Below are 14,449 nucleotides of genomic sequence, written 5' to 3'. Positions count from 1 at the left end.
TACAAAAATCAAGATTTCTTAGTACAGAGGCCCAATTCTGACCATAATTTCCTAGACTTTGGCTTAGGGAACTAGCAAAAACATGGAGCACATGATACAAAAAACTGAACACACCAACAATGTTGGAACAGAACCTCTAGAACCTTAAAGACTGTGTCCTAGGCCTTGCTTGTCCTATGACCTGAGCAAATACCAAGATTGCTTGCTACAGTGGCCTGATTTTCTCATCCACAACCGAGAGGAAAGTTGTATGGAGCCAGTGTTTGTTCCCATGACAATATGCTTCAAGAGTGGAGAAACCCTGAATCTCTTGGGCCACGGAAATTTCCTTCCTTCCCCAATACTTACTGTGCCTATACCAAAAAAAAAAAAAAGTGGGGTAACACCAAACCCTGCCACTCCAGCATTCCTTTTTCTGTTTTTTTTTTTTTGTCTGTTTTTGATATTATTTTCCTTCTCTTTTTTCTTCCACTTTTTTCTTTTTTTTTTTTTTTCACCCTTGTGGATATTATTCGGTGATTTTTTTTTTTTTTTTTTTTTTTAGTACTTGATACCAAATTTTTCTTCTCTTTTCCTTAACCTTTTTTTTTTTTTTTTTTCTTTTTTAGAGACAGGGTCTCGCTATGTTGCCCAGGCTGGAGTGCAGTGGCTATTCACAGGCGCCATCCCACTACTGATCAGTACGGGAGCTTTGACCTGCTCCGTTTCCGACCTGGGCCTGTTCGCCCCTCCTTAGGCAACCTGGTGGTCCCCCGCTCCCAAGGGGGGTCACCATATTGATGCCGAACTTACTGCGGACACTCGATTGGCATAGCGCACTGCAGCCCAGAACTCCTGGACTCAAGCTCCCGAGTAGCTCGGACAGACTACAGGCGCACGCCACCATGCCTGGCTCCTTAACCTTTTTATCTCCAACAAAATAGCATAACTTGAATCATTCAGCCTCATAAATTGAGGGGGGGGGAAAGAGTGATACCAGGACCAGTCAAATGAACATGTAGTGTAAATAAAAAATGACCAGACTGGAACACCAAACAGAATCGATACCGAACCTACAACAAGCTGTAAAGTGGAGACCAGTTACACTAGTATTCTGGGGGGTAAAGGAGGGATATGTGGGAGTCATGCTGGGAACAGGAGTGGAGGGAGGACAACTTGGTGGTGGGAATGCCCTTCACTCATTGACACTATGTACCGTAAATAATTGTGTGTAATGAACTTCAGTCACAATAAAAATTAAAAAAATGTGCATTTGTTTTATGTTGCTAAGCTTGTGATAATTTATAATTTAATAATAGATAACAAATGTATGTAATTTCTTTGTGGACAGGAAACTTCAGGAGATGAATAAAATGAGTCCTTTCCTCCAGGAATTCCCATTATAGTGAGGAAAGTGGACACACTAGTGATTTTGGCAAAACAGTAGGGAGGCTGCAGGAGTACTTGTAGGCAGGATGGAGCAGAAGCATTGTGAGTGGAGAAAAGGCAGGTCTGTTCTGAGAATGGGCAGCTCAGCCCTCACCCTTTTCAGAGGAGGGGGCCATCAGATGGATGATGTGGGCAGCCACTGCCTGTGGTAGAGGACACAGATGGGTGAAGCCTTGCTTGAAGATGTGGGATTAAAAGAATAATGATGGATGGCTCAACTTGGCCAGCAAGAGTGTGGCACACATTGGCAGGAGAGCCAGGGTGAGCAACCTTGGATCATGGCATTTTGTCTCTGGCTTCTAGCCAATGGCTTTCTTCTGCCTACCTTGCTATATCTATTTTCTGCTTCTTCATGGGGTCTATAGAACCTGTTCTCTACTTAGTTGTCTTGAGGAAGCTAAAACCTTCACTAAGCAAGGGGAGTCTGCAGGTGTCGATGATGCTGTCTCCACAAAGATTCTGGCTATCCACTAATCAGAGAACACCGGTGGTCCCATGAGAAACACTTCTTTGGAGATTCTCCTGAGGGGTCTGGTTACTCAGAGGCACACACACTGTCTGAAAGCCAGGGTGCATTCACTTTTGCAGAGGCCTTGTGCAAGCTCCCTTGTGCTCACTGGTAAACTGGTAACCATTTTCACTCTGCTGAAGTTTTCTCTTTGGCAAAGTGAGCAGCCCAGCAAGGTCATTTCATTTATCCATGAAGTAACTATGATCAGATCCGACAACATTATCTGCATCTACACAGAGATCACAACAGACACTACACATACAGCAATACAGCACATGGCACCCCCTTACCCCATTAAGCTGGATGAATGCCGGAGAGATAGTGCAGCAGGCAAGGCATTTTAAATGGACAACAAGGTTCAAACCCCAATAAGGATTAGGGTTTCTCTGAACTCCACCTGGAGTGACCCCTGAACTCAGGGTCAGGTGTAAGCCCCTAAAACAAAGTTCCACTCCACACTCAACCAATCACACACATTACATACATACGCCTACACATGCCACTATTTCCATGTAAGTATAAATATGCCATACATGCCACACAATGCATACAACACATAGTACATATATAACACAGACATAACACAAATGCCACACATGTACCTCTCCTTTTACCACTGAATATACACACAAAACATAAATACAAGCAATCTACCTTCCACAACATAGTACATAGATTGTACAATATCACCATGTACATCATATACACAACCCCCCCTCATAGCACACTCTCTCTCTCTCTCTCTCTCTCTCTCTCACACACACACACATTGATTATAAGATGAAAAAGTTTCAAGACAGTTTTGATCATCTTTCAACAAAAAACTTTCATTGTCTTCAGACAGTCCTGTCCTGAGGTTATTTGAATGCTATTTCTAAAAAAAAAAAAAAAAAAGAGAGAGACTGCGGACACTTACTGATGGTTCTTTCTCATTTTTTTCCTTTTAACTTGATATACCTAAACTGTTTTCTTAATTATGTGCTATCAAGACATTTGTATTCATCAATTATCCCAATTTAAATTAATATGGGAGGTGATGAGGTGCGTGTACGAAAAGAAAGTGAAAATGAAAGGGCATAATTTGAGCATGGGATAGCTTCTGGGTATGAAAGCAATTAGTTGGCTGTCAGTCTAATGGAGATGAGATTATTCATGTGTAAATTGCAAATATACTGGGTCTAAACTGAGAAGATCATTACTTACCAAATTAGATACTTGTGCTAAAATGACCCAGTGCAGCCATTTATTCACTTGACAACATTCACCAAGCACCTATGCAGGGCTTCTGTTGTTGCCGACAGGGCCAGCATCCCAGCCTATCCCCTCAGCTCTCCTTTGCTGCTCCAGGAATAGGATCTTCTTACAACTATGCTCTAGTGTGGATCTGCTGTGATCTTTGTTCATGTGTGAATGAAAATACTCTTTGCATGCATTTATCTTTTTCAACTTGTGTTCCTGGGTGTCTACTCAACAGTGGAATTTCTGGAACATTTAAATTATAGTTTTGGTGCTAGACGTGGCCATCTCCAGAAATGCTCAGGGCTTTCTCCTCATCTGTGCTCAGACCTCTCTCCTGATGGTCACTCCATATGGGCTGCTCAGGATTGACACAGGTTGACTGTGTGCCAGGTGAGCACAATACCTGCTGTCTTTTCTCTATTGTCCCATATTCAATTAAAGCTTTTGTTTGCCTCACCTGGATGTGCTCAGGGGTTACTCCTGGCTCTGCACTCATAAATTTCTCCTAGCGGGCTTGGGGAGGCATATGAGATGCAGAGGATCAAACCCTAGTGGCCACACGCAAGACAACCATCATTCCTGTTGTGCTATTATTCCAGTCCCCCATAGTTAAATTTTTTGATAAATTTTTCTACTGTTTTCCTTAGAAGCAAAGCCAGTTTTTATTCTTACCAATAGTGAACGAGAGTTTTCCTCTCTTTGCCACTACCAACACTGGTTTTTCTAGGACATCCTCATTGATGTCATGTAATATATTTTTGCCATTTTGATTTGCAATTCCCTGAATAAACAGTGTCGATGAGCATTTTTAAATGTGTTTCTTAGCTATGAGTATGTCTTGTACTTTCTTTTTATTTTTAATCATTTCTTTATTTAAGCACCATGGTTACGAAAATGTATGGTAGTTGGGTTTTTGTCATCGAATGTACACCATCTTTCACCAGTGTAATTTTCCCTCCATCAGTGTGCCCCATTTCCCTCCTCCCCTACCCTTGCCTGTATGCGAGACAGACATCCTATTTCTCTCACTATCATTGTCATGGTAGTTGATAGTGCAGTTATTTCTCTAACTGTGCTCACCGCACTTTGTAGTAAGCTACATATCAAGGGAGTATGCCTCTGTCTTGAGATGTGTTTATTCTGTGCTTCCCTCATTTTATATGGGCTTGCATTATGTACTTGGATACCTGTCTGTGGCAGATATATAGCGTGAAAATAATTTCTTTCAGACAGATATCTTCGCATTTTAGTAATAGTTTATTTTTGCAGTGAAGATTCTTTTTAGTTCAATGTAGCCTCATTTCCTCTTCTGTTTTCCTTGCCATTGGTGTCCAATCACTGAAGACATATCTAAAGTTAATGCCATGAACTTTTATGTATTTTTCAATATATTTCATAAACTTGGGCCAGATCTATTAGACCTTTAATCTATTTTGAATTAACATTTATGCATGGTGAGATACAGTACTCTGATTTCACTCTAATTGTGCATATGATTACTTATTTCCCCTAATTCCACTTGAAGTGGTTTCGTTTCTCCATTTTATATTCTTAGGCTTCTTTGATGTTCATTACTTGCTTTTATAACCAAGGAACTTTAGGATGTCTAAATTATATTTCATTGACTTCAATGTCTGCTTTAAGTTGAGAAGCACATTGTTTAGGTTACTATATCTTCATCATATAGTTTAAAGTTGGGATAACCGGGCTTTCTGTCTTTTTTCTCAGGGTTCTTTGGCTATTCAGGTGGGGCTGTGATTCTATGCAAGATTAGAATTTTTCTATGCCTTTAAATAAAGCCATTGGCATTTTGATAGGATGGCATTAAAGTTGTAAAATGCTTTAGAAAAAATGATCATTTTAGCAATGTTAATCCTTCTAATCCATAAACTTGGAGTCATTTTCTATTTCCTGTGTAGTCTATTTCTTCTAATAGAAATTTTTGATGAATGCATTTCTAATTGCTTTCATTGACTCCCAAGTATTTATCACTTTTCTATTATTGTGAATGAAATTGTTTTCTTGTTTTTTTTTTAATGTCTCATTGTGTGTACCTCACAAGTTTATACTGGACATGAGAGAAGCCCAGAAGTAGTTATGCTGGGCATGATTTGGGCCTTTCTCTACACACTTGCACTTTAGGGGCCAATTGTAGATAGACTATTGTAAAATAGACTCAAACACCAACCCCAAAGTCAATGACAACAAAATCAATACCCAATCTACAACAAGCTATACACAGAACAGAGCAGTTAACACTAGCAGATCGGGGGACAAGAGAGGGAGATATGGGATGCATGTTGGGAATAGGGATGGAGGGAGGACAACACTGGTGGTGGAAATGGCCCTGATTTGTCACCATGTACCTTAAATATTACTGTTACTGTGAAAGATTTGTAATTCACTTTGGTCACAATAAAAACTATTTAAACAAAAAAAATAGAGCAAATTTAGTAAAATAATTGTAAAAATAATCCTTAGTAAAACAATTGTAAAGATAAAAGTAACTGTCTGACTATACCATATTATTCTCTAGTTCTTTAGATATGTCTGTATCATTTATCTATAGGTATATACATATCTATATACATAGATTTACCTGTATGATATATGTAGCATTTGTATTTCTATAATCAGTGTCTATCTGTGTTTATATTAATTTTGGCAGTTCTGGGAATTAAACCCAGGGCAAGTACTTGCATACAGGCTGGCTCATTGTTATGTGTGTGTGGAAGCCACACCAAATGGTGTTCAGGGGCTACTCCTGGCTCTGAGATTAGGAGCAGAGCCTGGTAGTGCTCTGTGGAGCACATAGTACCAGGCATTGAACTTAGGCCTCCAGCATGCAAAGCCATCACCAAGCCAATTGAACTATTTCTCCAGTCCTTGAAATATACAGATATCATTCAGAGCAAGCTTATATAGATATTACCCAAATCCTTCAGTTTTGGTTTATTTTTGTATTTGGGCCACACCTGGCAGTATTCAGGGCTAACTCCTGGCTCTGTCCTCAGGAATTACTCTTGGTGGGCAGAAGGGACCAAATGGGATATTGAGGATAGAATTGGGGATAAAGGGGCATGTGTAAGGCAAATTTCCAATGTTCTATTACTCAGGCCTCAGAGCTAGATAGCTTTTAAGTTATAGTATTGCTAAATTTAACACTGGGATACTATCAATTTGAAATTACAAAGCTAATTTCTTTTTTTTTTCTAGTTTTTGGGTCACATCCGGCTTTGCTCAGGGATTACTCCTGGCTCTACACTCAGAAATCGCCCCTAGCAGGCTCGGGGACCATATGGGATGCTGAGATTCGAACCACCGTCCTTTTGTATGCAAGGCAAATGCTCTACCTCCATGCTATCTCTCTGGCCCCAGCTAATTTTTGTCCTGAGGGAAGAATGTTTTGCACTGTCCTGCTTTGCTTTGTTTTATAGGTTTATCACAGACGCCCTGTAGAATCTCAGAGGTCCAGCTTTGTACCTCTTTGTGCATGGACTCACTGTATCTACCACCAAAGCTCCAGTGCTGTCCCACCTCTAAGACACCCTTTTTCCTCCTCTACCCCCACCCCTCGTGCTCCCCATTTCTCTCAGTTCCTATTATAGTGTTCACTGAGTCTGAGTAGGTTTTCCCCTAGTTCATTTTCTTTTCTGTGGTTGTCATTTAACTTTAGATATAAACCCCTTTTCATATGTATAATATAAAAAACATTTGCTAGGCTGACTTTCACAGCAGTTTTTTCCATGGTGTGAAAACATTTTATTTATTTATTTTTGTACTTTTGGGGATATAACCTAGGATCTCACACTTATAAGGCAAGTGCTCAAGTTCTAAATGACTTCTTTGGCCCTGCAAAATTCACTCAGTACTTATCTATTTATCCCAATTACCTCTCTTCTTTATTATTATCATGGTGCTGACATCTGGTCCTGGTTCTCTGGTGTCTGGTCCTGGTTCCAACTTTAAATGTATAAACTTACAGTATGACAGTAGTGTAATGTGTTTTCTGGGGCTAGGGAGATAGTACAGAGGATAAGGTGTTTGTCTTGGATGCCACCCATCAGGTTCAGTCTCCAACATTCCATGCAATCCTTCAAGACTGCCAGGACTAATTTCTGAGTGCAGAGCCAGGAATAAGCCCTGAGCACAACAGGGTGTGGCCCACAGAACAAACAAACAGACACACAAAAGCCCCCCAAAAGATGTACTTACTCATAGTTACAGAAAAAACTCAGTTCTTGTCTCCATCATCTTGGTGCTATCTCATCACCAGAAGCATTATTGCTCTACAGCTTAAAAGGAAATGTAACTGCCTTGTGCCTGATACTTGGTCACACCTAGCCCAAGTGTCTGTGGTTGAATGTCTCAGGCCAGAAGTACCTGTTCTGCATCTTCTTCGCCAGTACAGCTTCCTTTTTGGAGAAAGTCCACCATTTTGACTACATATTAAGAGGAAACAAAGTCCTGAATGACAGGCCCTTATTTGAAATCAGCCACACTCTATGAATCATGTCTGCTGTTAACAATGCATATGATTCAGGGCTCAGGAAGGAGAAAAAGGCAGATGCATCTGGTGCTTTTTGAGTTACTATGGGCTGAGGAAAGAAGGTGGGTCTGGCGCAATGGGGCATGGACCCTGTTTCCAAGGAACTGCTACAATCAGGGTCAGTTAGCTGCGTAGTGCTGAGTCAACAAAAGAACATAAGCTTGGTTGGTGTACAACTGTGATTCTTTCCACATTTTCTATTCATTATTGTTGAGTTGTAGGCCCTGGACTATTTGAATATTATTTAAATTCTGACTTGGCAAAAATGAAAGAAAGCGGATATCTGGGGCTAGACAGTTCAGCACATAAGGTGCATTCTTAGCATGTAGCTGGCTCAGGTTTGATCCTTGGCACCACATAGGATCCCTTAAGCACCACTGGGAGTAATCTCTGAGCATAGAGTCAGAGATATGCTTTGAGAACTGCTTGGTTTGGCCCCCAAACCAAAATAAAAACAAAAAATACCCCCAAAAGTGCAGGTGTTTGAATGATGACCCAGACATGCTGGGTCTCTAGAATGAGACATTTTCCATTTTGTTAGCGGTATGATGGCTTTTTCCTCTCTGCAATCTGCTCTTCTCCAAGATATCTAATGCTTTCCAAGATCCTCCTTCCAGTGAGTTCTGGGATGGAGGACAATTTCCACTACAAGGTACTCACCTTGCTGTGATCCTTTCCATAAGAGTGTGATGAGGTCTGTCATTTGTTTTGTTTGGGTCACACCTAACAGCTATTTCAGTGTCATGTATTTTTAGTTCCTAGAACATGGCAGTGTTATTCTATGACTAGGTCTAATAGATTTATTTTCTACCTTATTTTGTTTTCACCGTAGTTTTCATTTGGATTGAAAGCACATATGTACATTACCTCAAGTCCTTTTATGAATAAAAGAGGATGAAAAGGAACACCTGAGTACATAATTACCTTTAAAAAAATAGCAGAGTCTGCAGCAAACCCTACGTGGTCAAACTTACCTCATTGGGATGGAATCCATCCACAGGTTCAACGAGCTGCCAAGGCTGCCCTCCTCTCCTCCGCCACTCTTCAATGACTGCAAAACACACAATTGCGGGTCAACAGACAGGCTCTCACAGGCATCAGCCCAAGCCAGGAGCAAGGACTGTGAGACCATTGGGGCTGCTCAGTCTTTGCAGGTTTACTCAGATGTGCTGCCTCTGTGCTGTGAGCTCCAGCTCGGGGTTACCAAATTCAAGGGGTCTCACCATAAAAGTAAGGAATTGCTTTCAAACTTAAAGAAATATGAGCACGTTGAAGAAAGTGGTTTGTGTGGCACAGAGGGTGGTGAGCAAAGATGAGTGTGAGATTTGCCAGCTCTGGTTGGCATTTGCCTCAATATTCAGTGGCCTGAAAAAGTGGCGGAAAAGAAAACGCTTGCTTGCCATCTCTTCTCAGGAGCTGAATTTCCAGGCACACTGCTTGCCAATGCCAAGCAATCACCTTGAAGGATCACACAGTTCATCAGAAATATAATTACATGAAATTATCTCAACATCACATTTAGAGGTAATAGGGCTAGAGAGAAAATATTATGAACCCCCAAGTGATGTGAAGCAATAAAGCTGTCCTTCAGCAGGGGCTAAGGGAGCCAGAATGTTCATTGCTCCGAGGCAACTGCAGAAGTAACTACACAGTGGTATCATGCAGGCAGTAAGAACTCTTCAAGGAAAATTCTCAACCTGGACAGTGCCCTGGGAGAGGAAAATGGGAAAGTGCCACTTCCCAGAGTTGCTCATGTCTTTCTGCTACTGAGTCTAGCCAGATTAGGCACAGTTCTTTCCTATCCCCCTCATCAGCGTGTTTGTACTTTGTATTTCTCTTCTTTGCATCAGAGATTCTCCTGGGGCTTTGACTGGATGAAAGAACTTGGGCTTTCCCAGAAAATAATTTATAATTATAATTTATAATTAATTCTGATGTCACTGTGTCAGCTGCTCGTTCCCAGACACTCAGAAAGAACTAGCTTTCCCAAACTCAGGAGAAACTCTTACTAGCGTGTTTGGGTTCCACATGTCAGATCACACACATCCCTGGCAGTACAGCCACAGTTTTTGATGAGATAGTAACAATATTTTGCTGCTGATTCTTATTGGAAGCTGTTAGAGAAAGCTATTAAATGTGTTTCTCATAAAGTGATATAGTGGATGTTGTCCTTTGTGTATTCCACTTTGAATGCCAAGAGAAAAAAACCCAAAATGGAAAATGAAAAAAAATTATTCCTGCTCTAAAAAAGTGGCATGTGTCTGCTCTTCTGCATGGTGGCTTGGAGCTGCCATGATGCCTAAATCACACCAATGTTCTCAGACCATTTTCTAGGAGCCCTAAATGGTTCCTTTCCTACCATGTGGGCATATGTGGCCCATATAAGGTGATGTTTGGTGATTGTGGGAAACTAGTCTAGCTCTGCCATCAGTTTGTCTGGCCTACTTTGTCTCTATTTTAGCATGACCTTGAAACTGCTCTAAATTCAGTTCTGGCTGTTCCATTTTTCTGCTGGACCTGAGTCCTGAAGATCCTGTGAGTCTTAGGCTGCTGCCTGAGTCCCATGTCCCTGGCTTTCTGCTTTGCCACTGCATGCTGAGTGCAGTCTCTTACTATTTTGTGCCTGGGTAGAGAGGATGGCCAGTTGTTTTCCCTCTGTGTTGAGAGGGTAAGGTGGGGTCCTGAAATTTCATTTTCTAACTTTATGTTGACTTGATACACATCAATTTGAATAGTCACCAAAACACTCTTATCAGACACCAGGGATCTGAAAAAGTTTCTTCAAATGCACAGCTCTTGTACTCCTTAGTGATCTTCTTAGCTCTTTCATATATTTGCCAAATCTCTAGCTGGCATTGCACAAGGCATATAACATCAAACCAATTTAGGATGTGTATCTTAATGTGGAACAGTATAGAGCCCTTTTGATTGCAAGTTAATGTGCATATGAATCACCTGTACATTGTCCTTCCCACTATGATAGGTGAGTTTTGACTAACAATGGAGTCTGGAGTATGCATTTCTAACTAGCATTTAGCCAGTTATAAGGCTGCTCATACTAAACTGTGTTGAGAAGCTAGTGTGTGAGGTGGGAGACATCCTTCGTAAAGTGCCAAGTATGTTCCAGGCATGCCATCTAGTAGGGTTACATTATTTCACAAAATATTTTTACATAGAGATTGTATCCCCATGACCTTATCTATAATGTAGAGTTTAGAAATGTTTGAGGGATTAACTGCATTCCCAAAGATAATAATCAATGACAGAGCTGGAGATTACTTTGGAAAATGAAAAAGTCCCATGTGAGTGTTAGGCATTATTATATTTTTAATAACTTTGTCTATGTTCAAGGTTGATGATGAACAAAGATCACTTGGTAGTGCATTTGTTTACACCAGAAATTCATTAATGAGTCTTTATCTTTGCATTTCAATGAGAGGTTATTTATCAAAATGTCTCTCCCCATGAGAGAAACGTGTATTATTAAGCAGGCAATCTAGTTAAGGGAGATCAGTCTTGTTAAAAAGATGTTCAGAATTGAAGTGCTAGGCTCTGTTATGCAAAATGTGTCAGCTAATGTAATATTTGATAATTTATGATGGCCATCTGCTACCTCCCAGATGCTTGGGTTGGGAAGTAAGGTGGTCGACAGCAGGAAAATAGAGATGATGAACTCAGATGAAAAATCTTCTATCCTTTGCCTACTCTGTGAAGCTTTTCATTAGCATCACCTCAGCTGGTAGTCATTCACCAGAAGGCTTTCCTCTCACAAAACAATTGCTTGGCAATGAAAGTGAAATTGGAAAAGATTGAAGTCAATAAATAATAATGTTTCCGGGTTAAGAGGTAAAGGATAAATCAGTAGCTCTAGCCATCATCCTGTTTCTTTGTGATAACTCAGCAGTGACCCCAGACCTTGCTCTAATTCTGGGGAAAAAAGTCCCTTTCCCCTCAGAGATCTAGGATGTGGAAAGTCTGGTCAGAAGAAAGGCTGATGTGTATCCTTTGAAAATTTTGATTAATTTTGCACATGGAGCCTTCAAATCTTCATTTTTGCTGAGTTCCTAGGAAATTTAGTGCCTGCCTTGGGAAGCAGTGCCTTACCCTGCTTTTCTACTCATTGTTTTGCTCATCTTTAGCTTCTTGGTGAGGAGGGCAATAAGTTAGGTGATCTCTTTGACTTGTTGGCTTCCTCCCTCCCCAAAGCTTTTTTCTCTGGCCTCTTTCCAGGCTTCTGAAATGAAGGTGAAATATGGAAGCTATGCTGGACTTTCTTTACCTTTTCAGAAAGATTTTATTCTTTTTATCCCCCAATATTCAGAACAACCAATGTGCCAGACAGACTCTGTCCCATTTATTGCTGTGGCTTATGAACCACTTGCCTTGGCAGACTCTAAGCTGTCACCATTGCTTTAGTTTTGTGTTAATACCTGAACCAAGAAAAATTTACCTTGTTAGCACAGAGACAGGAGTAACCCCTTAGTATCACTGGGTATGGCCCCAAAACCAAACCAAACAAACAAAAATAATTTACCTTCTTGGAAGTTAAAATCCAGGTAGAAAAGATCGAAGTTTATAAATTTCTCTCTGGTGGCAATTTTTTTCAGTGTATTGGAGAGTTGTTCTGCTCTCTGAATAAAAGGGAAATGGAGACTATTCAGGCAGAACAAAGAAATCAATAGTTGTCACCCCACTCCAGGTCACTACCAGAGAGAAGTTCTACTCATTAAGGTTTATCTTAATAAATAATAGCAAGTGAATATATGAATATATAACTAGCAAATGAAAATACGAAGACCATTAAGATTCATTAGGACCCAAATCAGTGCAAACTTTGTTAAAAGATACCATTTTTTTCTCCCACTGGAATTGACAAAGAAAAGATAAATAACCATGGTAATATACATATTGCTATGGGATAGGAGACTGGGAGTATTAATTGCTTTAAATTTTCTAGAAAGAAATTTGTCAATATGGATCAATAGCTATTTTCTGTAATCCCTTTTTATTCTAAGAATTTACCATAAGAAAATAGAAGGAACACACAAAGACACTTTTATGTACACAATGCTATTTAGTATAATGGAACAAACAATCAATGTCCACCACCAATAGATGAAATAAAGGTTACAAAATTGTGATGTGGAGAAACAATGTTTGATATTAGAAGACATAAAATATCTGTAAATTCTAAAACTATAGAAGCAAGATCCAATTTTTTGTTTTCGTTTTATTTTGGTCCCACCCAGTGACGCTCAGGGATTACTCCTGGCTTGTGCTCAGAAATCACTGACTGGCTCGGGGAATCATATGGGACACAGGGGATCAAACCATGGTCCATCCTAGGTCAGCCGCGTGCAAGGCAAATGCCCTACTGCTGCCCTATTGCTCTGGCTCCAAGATCCAATTCTTATCTCTGAAAGTAATATCACAGAGACACTAGTATCATAGGCTTACTTTGTAGTGAAATTTTGGCTGATTTTGAGTTTTAACTTATTTTTTGTGTGTTTTTCTGTATTCTCTAAGTTTTACAAAACAAAAAAATATTTCTTTGGTAAAAAAGTTCAGTAAAATATTAGTTTTTTTTTACCATCTATGAAAAAGTATTTCAACTTCGGAGTAAGTTTTAGAACATGCTGGTTCTCACTTATTTTAGATGTACTCCACTTATACCAAAGGACATATCTTGCACATTCTTCTCTGTCCCTACCAAATGCATAGGACCCAGCTTAGAGCACTGTGGCTATGTATATGCGTCTGCCTATATCTATATGTATATATAGATATAATAAATATAACTAAATAAATAAAATATATTTCTGGTGTGTGTGAATGTGTGCATGCAAGAATGGGAGTGACAGTGATTGAAAGATAAAGAGTAACAGTCCCAAGGTGTGACAGAGAGACAGAATCTACTTCTTTTTGACCCTCAAGCACCCTGTAGTGATGATGTTATTCATTCTTTGGGGACCATCATCTTGTTGGAATCTCTTCCCCAGGGTGTCAAACACAGGGGAAGAATGTCCAAAGATGGTACCCAAGGGCCTACAGCTCTCCTACCTTCGAAGTGAGAGTGCGAAGTGTCTTGTTGAATGACATCCAGCTATGACAAGGGCTGACCTGAGAACAGGAAAACATTAACTTGGCTTACAGAGGGAAAGTGATGCTAACAGGACATGACCTTGGAACAAGCAGTGTGAACTCACCTGGAGACAGCTCAGGAAGGAGTAGAACTGTGCGTAAGTTACATCCTTATTCAGCTGGCCTAGGAAACAAGAGTGAGGTCTGTTGTGAGTTTCTTTTATTTCTTTGGCTTTTGGGCCACACCCAATGACACTCAGGGGTTCCTCCTGGTTCTGTGCTCAGAAATTGATTCTGGCTTGGGGACCATATGGGACACTGGAGGATCAAACCTCAGTCTGTTCTAGGTCAGCCACGTGCAAGGCTATGCTGCCCCACCACTCCAGCCCCTGTTGTGCGTTTCTGACAGAAGCCAAGCAGGGATTCTCGGAGGTCATGAGGCCTCCTTGTAGAGGTTGGCACTTCCAGAGTGATGCCCTGATCTTAACATCCCTTCCACATGGCTTGTGAAAAATGAGCTCCCCTTCTTTCCAAGTGTCCTAAAACAAGACTCAGAATAGGGAAGAGTTGACCTTTATTAGAGATATTCACCTAGTCTGGGATAGGACTAAGGAAGATTTTGCCAAACTGGCTTCCCCCTG

General features: G+C 40.5%; 1 protein-coding gene across 1 annotated transcript in view; it reads right to left on the bottom strand.

Annotated features, from left to right (window-relative positions):
• The window catches only part of AOAH (acyloxyacyl hydrolase), a 280,216-nt gene that overhangs the window by 3,552 nt on the left and 262,215 nt on the right, over positions 1-14,449 (bottom strand). Inside the window, exons 17-20 of the mRNA XM_049781733.1 lie at positions 13,934-13,992; positions 13,788-13,847; positions 12,262-12,358; positions 8,702-8,778 (exon numbers count right to left, since the gene is read on the bottom strand). Coding sequence (XP_049637690.1) covers positions 8,702-8,778; positions 12,262-12,358; positions 13,788-13,847; positions 13,934-13,992 — 293 coding nt within the window. The remainder of the gene's footprint in view (positions 1-8,701; positions 8,779-12,261; positions 12,359-13,787; positions 13,848-13,933; positions 13,993-14,449) is intronic.

Source organism: Suncus etruscus, chromosome 10, assembly GCF_024139225.1.
Source record: "Suncus etruscus isolate mSunEtr1 chromosome 10, mSunEtr1.pri.cur, whole genome shotgun sequence".
NCBI classification, from domain to species: Eukaryota; Metazoa; Chordata; class Mammalia; order Eulipotyphla; family Soricidae; genus Suncus; species Suncus etruscus.
This window is presented reverse-complemented; position numbering and strand designations above follow the sequence as displayed.